Here is an 11,844-nt window from a genome sequence, read left to right as displayed (position 1 = left end):
AGAGTGTGGTTGCTTTGGACTCCTTTCTGCTTTGCTTTATATTCCTTTCCTCTCTTTTGTTTATGTTGCGGATATGTCCAAATACATGGAGTATCTGTAATAGTAATAATTCATTCTGCCAAACTCAACCAGTATTTGACAGGGCTACAGACAGAAGTTATTGACGCCCAACGACAACACAAAGTAAGTGAATACTACGAACATTGCAATAGCAAAAGTATACAGCATATAACACTGACGATGACGACCACACCTGCCAGAATTTTAACTGACAGAGAAATACAAATGCACCATCAGTGGAACTCCAGAAGTCACCCATGATGCAATGCAGCCTGACGTGGATGTCCCAGTAACTATGACAACGTCTGTCGTGCAGCGTCACCTGGTACAATACAACACGACCAACCTGACGACAAACATTTCCACCGTCCAGCGACAGTTTATCACAGGAGGCTCCTTCTGTGTCAGGTGCAGCAGCAGCAACAACAACAACAACAACAACAACAAGGTGACTGACATCACGGTAGAGAAAATGGTAAAAAAAATAAAAATAAAAGTGAAATGAAGGTGAATCATTTCTTTTCGACCTTTCTTAAGATGGCTTAGTTTTTGTAATACATACATCACAAATGTTTAGCTGCTGTTATAGAAATGTGTAATGTAAATTGTAAATTGTAATTGTAAATTGCATCCCAAACATTGTTCTTTTTTTAGGTAAACAATTACATATAACACAACGTTTATTAACACTGTTTACTTTGACAGCTTCATACGAGTTATCCATTTTCTTTTATTTCACATTACACATTTAGATTGCCATTTTAATAATATACACATATTACTGGTTGTGTGATCTTTATAAATACTTTGTTATTGTTTATTTTGTCCAGATGTTTTGGACAAAATCACATTTGGACATTGCCTGGAGAACATGTGTGATAGCAGCGCAAAACAATTATCTGACCTGTCGTCTCATTTCTTGTCCAAATTTCCAAATGCACTCTATTTTACAGCTTTTAAACAAAATGAGGACTGTTAAATCAGTTATTTAGAACTGAACAAATTATTTCACATTAGAACTTATGTTCAATGGTTGAAATGGGAATGTTTCATAGGTGCTGTCAGGACAGTTTGATTCATGCTAATCTACATTTATATCAAGATCTATTGATCCAACTTTACAAATGCTCCGAACATTGACAGAAATGGGCGTTCTATTGAGAACAGTAACGTTACGAACCAATGCCGTATAAATCCACCATACGTCTCTAAGTGGTTGTTAAAAAACAAACATGTTACCCGTATTGATCTTAATTCTTGAAACACTGTTCTTCAGGAATATTTAAACTGAAAGGCAGAATAAACATGCAGACGTAAGTCCACGCTGATTAGTCCAGATGTAAGTCCATAACTTGCAAATTGTTTTGCATTTCACAGAAACCAAAAAACTAATACGCACCTAAAACGGTTAAACTGGACCCCGTGTTTTGCTGCCTGCAGCTATATAATTTTTTTATTTTTGTAATAATAATAATAATAAATTATTATTATTATTATATCATCCTCATTCTTATTATTATTATTATCATTATTATTATTATTTCTTATTATATTATTGTTATTTATTTATTATTAGTATTTAGTATTAGTAGTATTAGTATTACTTTTACCGGCCGAGACTGGCTGTCGCCATGTCACAGATTGACAATTTCCTCTTCTTTTGCATAAACTGATGCAAGATCCAATTTCTCAGCTTCAAAGGGGCCGAGTTGTGACGTCACAAAGACATCATATGATTATGCACCCTGGTGACTGCTACTGGTACTGGGGGGAATATATTATTGGCATGTTTCCATGACGAGTGGATTTCTCTTCCATACTTTTTTTCCACATGGAGCCAGAATTTGCAATAAAAGGTTCTAATTTTCTGGAAAGGTTGGCCGACACCGCTCATGAAGTAATGGAATGTTTATGAAAGGTGCTGTACAAATAAAGTTTATTACCATAACGTTATTACTTTTATTCTTATTTGATATCTTATTTTTATCTCCTTACTTCGTATCCCTTTCTCCCCTCGCACTGTTTTATGCTGCTGCATCACCTGAATTTCGTCTCATCTCATCTAAACACATCTCAACAGTGGTTTCAGTGGATGGGGGTGGAGGAGGCACCTTGACAGACCGGGCGTCGGCCTTGATCTTGCCCCAGGACACGGCCTCGTCGGGCCTCGCCCCCGAGTCAGAGCCGTCAAACTCCTGAGCCGTGTTGACGTACACGGCGTAGTTGGCACCGAACCTCTGCAGAGAGAAGCAGCACGTCACGACCTCAGTGGCTTTCGCTTTCAGCCTTTTCATTGACGTTGTTTGCTGCTTACCAGGGCGTTGGAGTTGGCGATGTGGTGTTTGGGGACGCCGCCTCCCAGGATAATCATCCCCGTCTGCTTAGCCGCCTCCGTGATGATGTTCAAATCGTAGATATCTGGAATTCAATTCAATCAAAAACACATTTCTGTCAAGATGGAGCCCATGAAACAGGAAAAACACACGTCTAAAACTTTCTGACGGCAACTCATCAACTGAAAAAAATGCACTTCCTCAATCGATGCTCTAAGCTGTTCAGCAGACACTGAAATAGAAAGATGTATGAGATGCAGTAAGTAAGATAAGATCAAATAAGATAAGATAACACATTATTAATCCCCAAATTACACAAGTTACAGCAGCAACAACAGTGCAGTCCTTGATCGATATGGAATATTTATCAATAACAAATTTATATTGATTGATACGTATTGAAATTGATATACGTATTGAAATTGACAGATGCATATTGATAGATACATATTGATATTGATAGATACATATTGATAGTGATAGATACATATTGCGTCCAGTGCATGCGTCATGGCGACAGTGATGTTTTGTTTACCTTGCACGATGTCCAGCACCAAGCCTGGCATATCAGCGGTGAAGATGTAGAAAATGTCTCCGATGGCTCCGTCTGTTAAGGCCGGGCTGAACACTGGGATGTTATTCTGCAATGATAAAACAACTCAACAACTCAACTTAAGTTATTGTTTCACATGGATGCATCAGGAGGATCCAGTGGAGAGTAGCATGATGATTCCTAGTCTATTATGGTTAAAGACTTTTGAGAATTATTAGAGAAAGAATTATTATGCAACATTACACAATTTCCTATTCATGACAGAGCACGAGTTGTTAATGCAGAGGTTTATTGTAAACTTTTCTACTTTTTATATTATATCCATCCATCCATCCATCCGTCTGTCAGTCTGTCTGTCTCTCCATTAGAGTCAATGACATAATGAACCTATGAATTATATTTTTCATTGGATGGCTGATCCCATCGATGGTCCCAAAGAAGAATTTAGAAGAACATATTTGGGGATATTTTACCATATTTTAGGTACTACCTTGTAGGCCCAGTAGTAGATGGACTCGGGGTCGTTGATCTCCTTGCCCAGGAGGTGGATCATCTTGGACGGAGTCCACACAGTGCCCTGAGGAGGAGACGGAACAGCAATCACCTCATCTCAGGAACCTGAGTCATATATGTATATGAACAACAACACTTGTTGTTGACGTTGTTGTTGTTGTTACTGCGGTGACTCACCTCCGTTTTCTGTTGATGCAGCATCCGGACCATGATGGGAAGGAGCCATTTCTCAAAAGCAGTGTAGGTATCATTTGGCACCAGAAGGTTTCCTGACCTGGATTCAAGTTAAAACCCAGAAATACCGTCTTTATCCTTTGAACCGGTCTGTCGCAAACATCTCGTGGTTGAACTTTCACATACGGAGCATAAATTTGTGAAAAACCAACCAAATTTGACCACAAGTATCCAGGTGGTCGTGCATCACTGACACACCAACACTCAAAAACGAATAGAAAGAGATGAGATTTAGAGTAAGAAGCTTTGTGACGTCATCATACTATTTACTATAAATGTGCAGATTATGGTTTAGAACGTCCATTCACACCGTGTCCAGTGTGGGGTGTAGACTCTGTCACTTTGTAGTGTTTAGAGATTAAAAACTACGCGTGTGTATATATATTAATATACCTTCTTACCTGGTAGATGTCTCTAGATCTGTTTGGTTGATATTTTATCGACAGTATGTGGTCCACATTATTTTTACAAAAAAAAAGTAGTCCACAAAATCTCATGACCACGTGGAGTCGAATCTAATGAAATGTGCGACTGAGTGATGGGTTCAAGATCCAGCGAGGCGTCAGGGAAATTGAAGCTGTGATATTGTAATTGCTCACCGAAATACTACAACATTTTTTGTATTACATACAAATGTAACTTATTGAAAATGTAATCGAAGAAAAAATGACCAATAAAATTACGTAAGCCTCACCTGAAAATAACGTAAACCTACGTAAATACGTCATAATTGATGCGCACGAAACACAGCGTTACCTACTTCAGATTCCTACAGCTAAACGTAGCAGATTTAAATGAAAAGACAGAAAGTGTTAACTATTGACAAGTTCTTCCATAATAATTCTAATGACAAATTAATGTTTACATTCCATAAATGTTGTCTGCATTACAATAGAAACAAGTTATCTATTAAACTGAATGTTCCAATTGTAGATTGTTAACAGAATAAATACAATGAAGTGGTAATTAAAACTAACATTTATTTATTTTATTTATAAAATTACATTTATTATTATTGTTATGCAAAGTAATTGCAAAGTTTGTTTTTGTTATTGTTCCAGATGACAAAAAATAGAAGAAAGTCCAAGACAATAAAGAAACAACTGTCCAAAAATCCAGTCCTCAAGCTCAGTCCATGTTGATAGTTCCAGAGGTAAATCCACAATGTTTGGAACCTTTCTACCTTGTGATGCGTCGCACAGAAACCCAAATAATGTACTAGGTTCCTAAAACTAATAAACTGGACCCTGTGCATTGCTGCCTGCAGCTCTATTTACAATTATTATTGTAATAATCATAATAAGTGTAATAATAATAAAAAAAAAAATACAATAAAATAAGATAAAATAAAATAAAACATTAAAATGATTAAATCACCTGTTGATGCCTCTGCCAAACAGCTCCTTCCCGGGCAGAGCAAAGTCTCCCAGGAAGGTCGGTGCCAGGCACTTCATGAAATCCTCCTCGATTCCTCCAGCTGTGGTCACAATCACATCCACCTGTGTAGAGCAGAGTAGAATAGAACAGAACAGAACAGAACAGAATAGAATTCAATAGAACAGAATAGAATGGAACAGAATAGGGTAGAATATCACACTGCTCTATGGAATACTTGATTCTTGCTTGGTTAATTTGAACATTATTTCTGTCTCGTGGTATTATTTTATGAAGTAAATGTCACGACTTTATGAAGTCGTGACATGTTCAATCTGCTCCTGGGCTAATCCCAGCTAGCCCACTCTCTACAATAAACTGGTGTTAACAACCCCTGTCGTCTGTGTCTCTTTGCCGGAGGGCCACTAAGAAGGCGTGTGGTGCGAAACTGTCACAACGAGTTCCTGGGTATACCAACGTAGCGGAAACAGGATGGTCCTTCCTGAAATCGCTTCACCAGAGATTCACTGAAGGGGAACAAATGCATTGCACTTCTGCCTCACAGCAAGAAGGTCGAGGGTTCGATTCCTGCCTGGGGCGCTGTTGGCACTGTGCTCTGTTGGGTTATCTCCCAATTAGGAGCCTTTCTGTGTGGCGTTTGTTCTCCCCATATTCACATGGGGTTTCCTCCATCTAACAATAGTAAGGACCCCCACCAAAAACATGCACAACATCATCATCTGACCAGCGACGGGCGTATGGAACCAGGTCCCCGGGCCTCGACGAATGCTGCCCACTGCTCCTGGCTGCCCCCCCGGAGGAAGGACAAGCCAGGATGGGTTAAATGCAGAGAAACCATTTCACCGGCCACCACCCAAAGCGTGTGTGTGTGTGTGTGTTGTAGTGTAGTGTGGTGTGTCGCATGACAAATAAAGATTCTTCTCTACAAGAGGATCACATGGCTCTGTTCTGTGTCAACAAACGGCTCCCACTCCTAACCCACTTCCTTACCTTTTTGATCACGAAAATCCCAAAACGAGGTCTTTGTGTTTAACTATCGTCCGTCATCTCTGTTGTCGACCATCCTATTGGACGGACAATCATATCCAATGAGTTAATCGACAGGAGGAGGCGAAACCACTCAAGGACCCAAGAGGGTCAGTGGACCGAACAATGAATCACTTTTCCTTCCTCCACCTGTTCCCCTTTGATCAGAGCAGAAATGATGATCAATGTTAATGAATAATATAATTCTACCACCGAGTGATGTCTACATTTTGAGGCACATGTTTGTTTGGTGACACCCGACTCTTTCTCAGGAGATCTTACATTCCTGTTCACCACTGTCACTCATGTTTTAGTCGTTATGTCGTAAGAGGACCATTTGTGTAAACACTCAACGTTTGCTTTCTCTGCACTGACAGTGTTCAGTGTTTTTCTATGTTAAAACATGTTCTCAGCTGGTACTGAAGACAACAGCCAATCACATGGCCCGTCTCAGAATGGGACACAACCCCCCATGACTATAAAGGCCTCTTCAAGTGAAGTAGAGGTAGACTGATCAAGACACTGCTTTGAAGCAGCTCTGTTTCTTTCTTTTAATTCTGCAGAGTAAATATCTTTAATACTCTCCGTTTTGTATTCCCGTAGCGGGAAGATTAACCTCGCCCACCACGCAGGAGAATTTCTCCAATACCCTCCTTGGGGAGAAGAGCCGCCTGGATAAGGGAGTGCATAGAGCATCAGCCAGAAACACACAAGATATCTATTTTACTTTACTTAAGGTTTTTAATATATTTCTTATTTAAATTCTGCTTTTATTCCTTTATTTAAAAGATGTATAACCCTGCCCCGCGCATGGTGTCCCATCATTCCTGGCGTCAATTATCATGTGGTGTGAAACCGCAACAGCCTGAAGATTCCAGATCATAAGACAGAGAGTTGTGTAGTGTGAACTGCACAGCGATCTGGCGATATTGAAATAACAGCCTCCAGAAAATACATCAACAACAACATCTGTTCATGGGGGTGTGGCAATGAGCACCCAGCCAAAGGGTGTGCCACAGGAACGCTCAGAGTGTAGTCGATTTGAGGGTAATAGGTTTGGATGGACAGCAAACGGTAAAGCAGTGGAATATGGACCGGAAGACATTCATTTTATCACCACTACCCCAGTATGATTCCCCCGGTGGCTATTCCCGAAACCTGAAGTAGATCACAATATAATGAAACTAAAGAAGGAATGGGTGGAAAACTAAAGGATTTCCAGCAGGAAAATATGTAAGAAGTACAAACTATGCTTACTTAGACATTTATATAGGCGCTTCTGAAGATAAAGATGGCAAGGTGGGCAACGGAATACGCACAGCAAAAACAAAAACTAACATTGGGGAAAGGATATAGAACCATCTATCAGTACCGTTGTGTCAGGCGCCTGCCTGTGTGGGCATTAGAGGGAATGAAGGATCAGACAAAATTGCCAAAAGTGCTGTAAATAGGAAATATATTTAGAATATTCCTTTTGGTATAGGTGAAGGAAAAGCAATTATTAAAAAAAATGGATAATAAGGAATGGCAGGAAAGATGAGGTGTGGCCAATGAGGGGCGAACATACTACAAAGTTTAGGAATCCATAAATGCACAGGGTGGAGGACAAAATGGGAGGGAACAAGTCAGTTCAACTGGGCTAAGGTCTGATCATGCATGACTCAACAAGACCCCGTTCCCGGTGGGAGAAATATGCCAGAAGAATGCTCTCATTGCGAAACCATAGACCATGCTGCTTATGCTCATGGAATGCAAGAAGTACAAGGAAGAGAGGGAGCAGCTGCTACTAAGGATAAGGGAGACAGATAGTGAATGGAACCTAGAGGGAATACTGAGGACACGTGGGGAAGGGGTAATGGGCCCCCAAAAAGATGCAATTGAATTTTTGAAGATACAAGGTTTTATGATGATGGTTCTTGATAATTCAATGTAGCATTATTGTATTTGTCTAGGTTCTTTGTTTAGCTTCATACTTTTTTTCCCACTTCATATTGTCGTGTGAATATCATTTCTGTGTACTCCGGTGGAGTAGGTGGCGGTAGGCACCTTCAAAGTTAACTATTGCAATCCGCCACTAAACTAAAAGAATGAGAAGAATACGATTCTGGTCTTCGGCCACTGAGCTGTGTGCTGGGCCGGGGCTGTTGAGCTTGAGACTAATGTTTCAACTTTGTTTTTAATAGCTCTGTTTAGCTCATCTCGTGAGGTTTGGGAATAATCCTACTTTGGAACAGTTTGATAGTTGTAGGAAAGGTGACCTGCGTATAATTGCTGCACATTCTGATATCCTTGTGTCTAAGTCTTTGGTTAAGCGGGAGTTAAAGTTTGTCATTCTGTTTGGATCGGTAGATAAAGGTGTGTTCTTCCTTGCAGGTCCGGAGCAGCAGGCCCTGAGTCGAAGTTGAAGGTCAAAAGATTATTTGTCACATACATATACATACAGTCATACATATATGCAGTGAAATGTCCTGACACCCGGTGATTAAGCACAATAAGCTCTATGAGCTCTAAAAATACTAAAAATACTAAAATGTGCGTAATCGACACAAGGCGCTCGCGCAGGCGGCTGCAAGGGGAGGGGCCACAATTGTGTGGCCCCTACTACGTTGGTTGGTAAGTCACAATAGGCTTGTGCCGCCATCTCTATTGAGGACAGTATGAAGTACCAAAAAGTTAAAAAGGGCCAAACTCATTTGCCGACACCTGAAGTGTGCCGTCAACGCCTTCGTAGCATGAGGAAGTCTCCTCCCCAAACATTTGCTGAGTTTTCTGGAGGAAAGGGGGATACTTTCTGATCGATGGTGCCTAGCAAGCAAAGCTACTGACTTCAACTCACAACATAAATCAATGTTGTTGGAAGAATTAAATAATGGCGTTCCAGAGTAGGCCATGGTATACCTGAATGAGAAAAAAGTTAATATTAAGAATTAAGAACCTTTATTTGTCACATGACTGCACTACAACACATGCATTTACTGTGTATATATATATATATATATATATATATATATATATACACTACTCACAGAAAGCAAGGATTTTTGGCTTTAGGGTGAAATTTATGGAAAATTTAAAAAGTTCATGCTGCAGTGATATCATGAAAGTAGGGCATTTAAGTAGAAGCATGCAATGGTGATTTCCTCATCTCAAATAATTTACTGAAACGAAAGCCAACAACAGTGGTGGGTTTACCACAACAAAAAATGTCAATGTCTCAATAACTTGTCATGTGGCCTCGAGCATCAGTTACAGCTTGACAAGGACGTCTCATGCTGCAAGTCGACTTATTGTCTGCTGAGGCCTGGCCCCCCACTCTTCTTGAAGGGGGCCCTCAGGTCAGTGAGGTTCTGGGGTACAGAGTTAGGAGCCTCTACACGGCCACTCAGCTGATCCCATAGGTTTTCTATGGGATTCAGGTCTGGAGAAAGTGCAGGCCACTCCATTTCAGGTGCCTCGGTCTCCAGCAGCCGTTCCCTAATGATGCCTCCTCCATGAGCTGGAGCGTTGTCGTCCATGAAGATGAAATGAGGCCTGTGTTGTTCATGCAGGGGCACAATGACTGGATGAATGATGTCATTCAGGTAGTATGGGCTTGTCACTGTACCATTCACAAAGTGTAGGGCAGTTCTGTATTGACTACACACCTGCCCACACTGTAACACCACCACCACCAAAGGCTCGTCTGGTGACAACAGTGGCTGATGCGTAGCGCTCTCCTTGACGTCTCCATCATTTCTGCTCAATGTGAATGGACTTTCATCAGAGAACAGCACTGAGGCCCCTGGTCCCTCGTCCAGCATCAACGCTGCCTGGCCCAAGCAAGACCATGATGCCTGTGCCTGGTGGTGTGGTCAGGTATCCTTGCAGGTGGTCTAGCACGCATACCACACTGATGTCAACGGTTTTGAATGGTCTGACGTGACACTTGATGCCTCTCACCTTCCTTAAATGTGCCTGGAGTTGAGTGGCATCATCATGCGGTTCCTCAGGGCACTGTTCACAATGAAGCGCTCATCAGTGTGGGATGCGGCCAAAAGACGTCCACTTCTATGCCTTTCTGTGACTCTTCCAGTCTCTGTATCTCTGTTGCAAGCTGCTGATGACACTCTGTGACGCTCTAAGCTCAGTGGCCACTTCCCTCTGACAACATCCTGTTTGAAGCCTCGCAAGGCGAGGTGCTGTTGATCAGTTGTTGGTGTTGTCTTGGTCTCATGATGTCAACATGTGAACAGCATGATGAAGAGGACTTTAAATACCAACTCTAATTGAACCAGGAAATGTATTGGTCCATTCACGGATCAAACACCTGTTGTGAATTTTGCCGTTCAGCTCCTTGTTAGAGAACAGCAAGTTGTGCAAAAAGTACTGAAACACTGAACAGTTGGACGTGTGCATTCAAAAGTTTAGAGAAGGTCAAATGAAGTTCACCTGTAAAGGTTATAGTGCATTTTAGCTTCATCCTGAAATTTCACCTGAAAGCCCAATATCCCGAACTTTTTGTGAGTAGTGTAAACATATGGATCGATAGACAGACAGACAGACAGATAGATAGATACACAGACAAACAGAAAGATAGACAGACAGACAGATAGATAGATAGACAGACAGACAGACAGATAGATAGATAGCCACTTCCCTCTGACAACATCCTGTTTGAATCCTGTTAGGTTCATCCTGAAATTTCACCCGAAAGCCGAATTTCCCTAACTTTTTGTGAGTAGTGTATATATATATATATATATATATATATATATATATATACACACACACACACACACACACACACACACACACACACACACGCTTTTTGGGTGGTGCTGGTGAAATGGTTCCTCTGCATTTCTCCAGGAGCAGGGGGCAGCGTTCATCGACGCCCGGGGACCTGGTGACGAGTGTCCATCGCTGGTCAGACCATGATGATATGCATGTTTTTGGTGGGGGTCCTTACTGGGTAGGTGGAGGAAACCCCATGTGAGCACGGGGAGAACATGCAAACTCCACACAGAAAGGCTCCTGATGGGGAGATAAGCCGCCGGAGCACGCTGCCAAGGAGAGGAGTTTGTCTCCTCTGCCAGGACTTGTTTGTTAATTGACAGGACTTGTTGTAAACAAGGGTTGGTTAATCCATGTGGTTACTCCCTGTGTTGACTTTGACAATGAAAAGTTTGTCGCTTCGGTTATTTTTAGTTTTTCTGCAGTAAAAGCGCTAGACAGGCACACACTCACCTGGCGGCTCCTGAGGAAGGCTTTCCCGGAAACTGTCGACCCATATTTTCCTCTTTCTAGTATTCATATGCACAAAACGTACAGCGGAATACGTTTATTTTACCATCTTGTTGATCTCCTGGGCGGCCACACCCAGGTTGGTGGCCTGGAAGCCCATGCTGGGGTAGGACTGAAGCAGCGCCCGATGGTCCACGCCTTGGTTGAAGTCGTAGCCGCGGATCGTGGGAACGTCATGAGGGAGTGGGACGCTCTTCTTGTACAGACCCTGCTTTCTGAACACGTGGTTCTCCATCTTGTCTGAAAGGATTTGAAAAGAAAAAATGGAATTAGGCCGGTCGCCTTTCAATTGCAAACATTAGGCGTCATTCACAGCCAATCCTGAAAAGGCATCCAACAGTGGGATCCTCCAGTGTCGACTGGATGAACTGTGTCCGGGTCGCACATCACTACTGCAAGCGTCGGGGGAAAGGGGAGAGGTCGTCTTTTCCAGTACAACATCGATTA

At 41.8% G+C, this 11,844-nt stretch overlaps 1 protein-coding gene across 1 annotated transcript; it reads right to left on the bottom strand.

The window, feature by feature from the left end:
- Window positions 1-2,084: 2,084 nt before the first annotated feature.
- LOC307237434 (deoxyhypusine synthase-like) lies at window positions 2,085-11,632 on the bottom strand (the record flags this gene model as incomplete). The annotated part of the gene is made up of 7 exons (XM_080010146.1): window positions 2,085-2,297; window positions 2,375-2,440; window positions 2,936-3,034; window positions 3,437-3,523; window positions 3,637-3,733; window positions 5,071-5,192; window positions 11,444-11,632. 7 exons carry the CDS (start codon window positions 11,630-11,632, stop codon window positions 2,085-2,087), a joined length of 873 nt encoding a protein of 290 aa, XP_079866272.1.
- Window positions 11,633-11,844: the final 212 nt, after the last annotated feature.

The sequence above is a fragment of the Zeus faber genome, assembly GCF_960531495.2.
Source record: "Zeus faber genome assembly, chromosome: 11".
Classification (NCBI taxonomy): domain Eukaryota; kingdom Metazoa; phylum Chordata; class Actinopteri; order Zeiformes; family Zeidae; genus Zeus; species Zeus faber.
The sequence above is the reverse complement of the archived record's forward strand: the minus strand, read 5'-3'. Positions and strand labels throughout refer to the sequence as shown.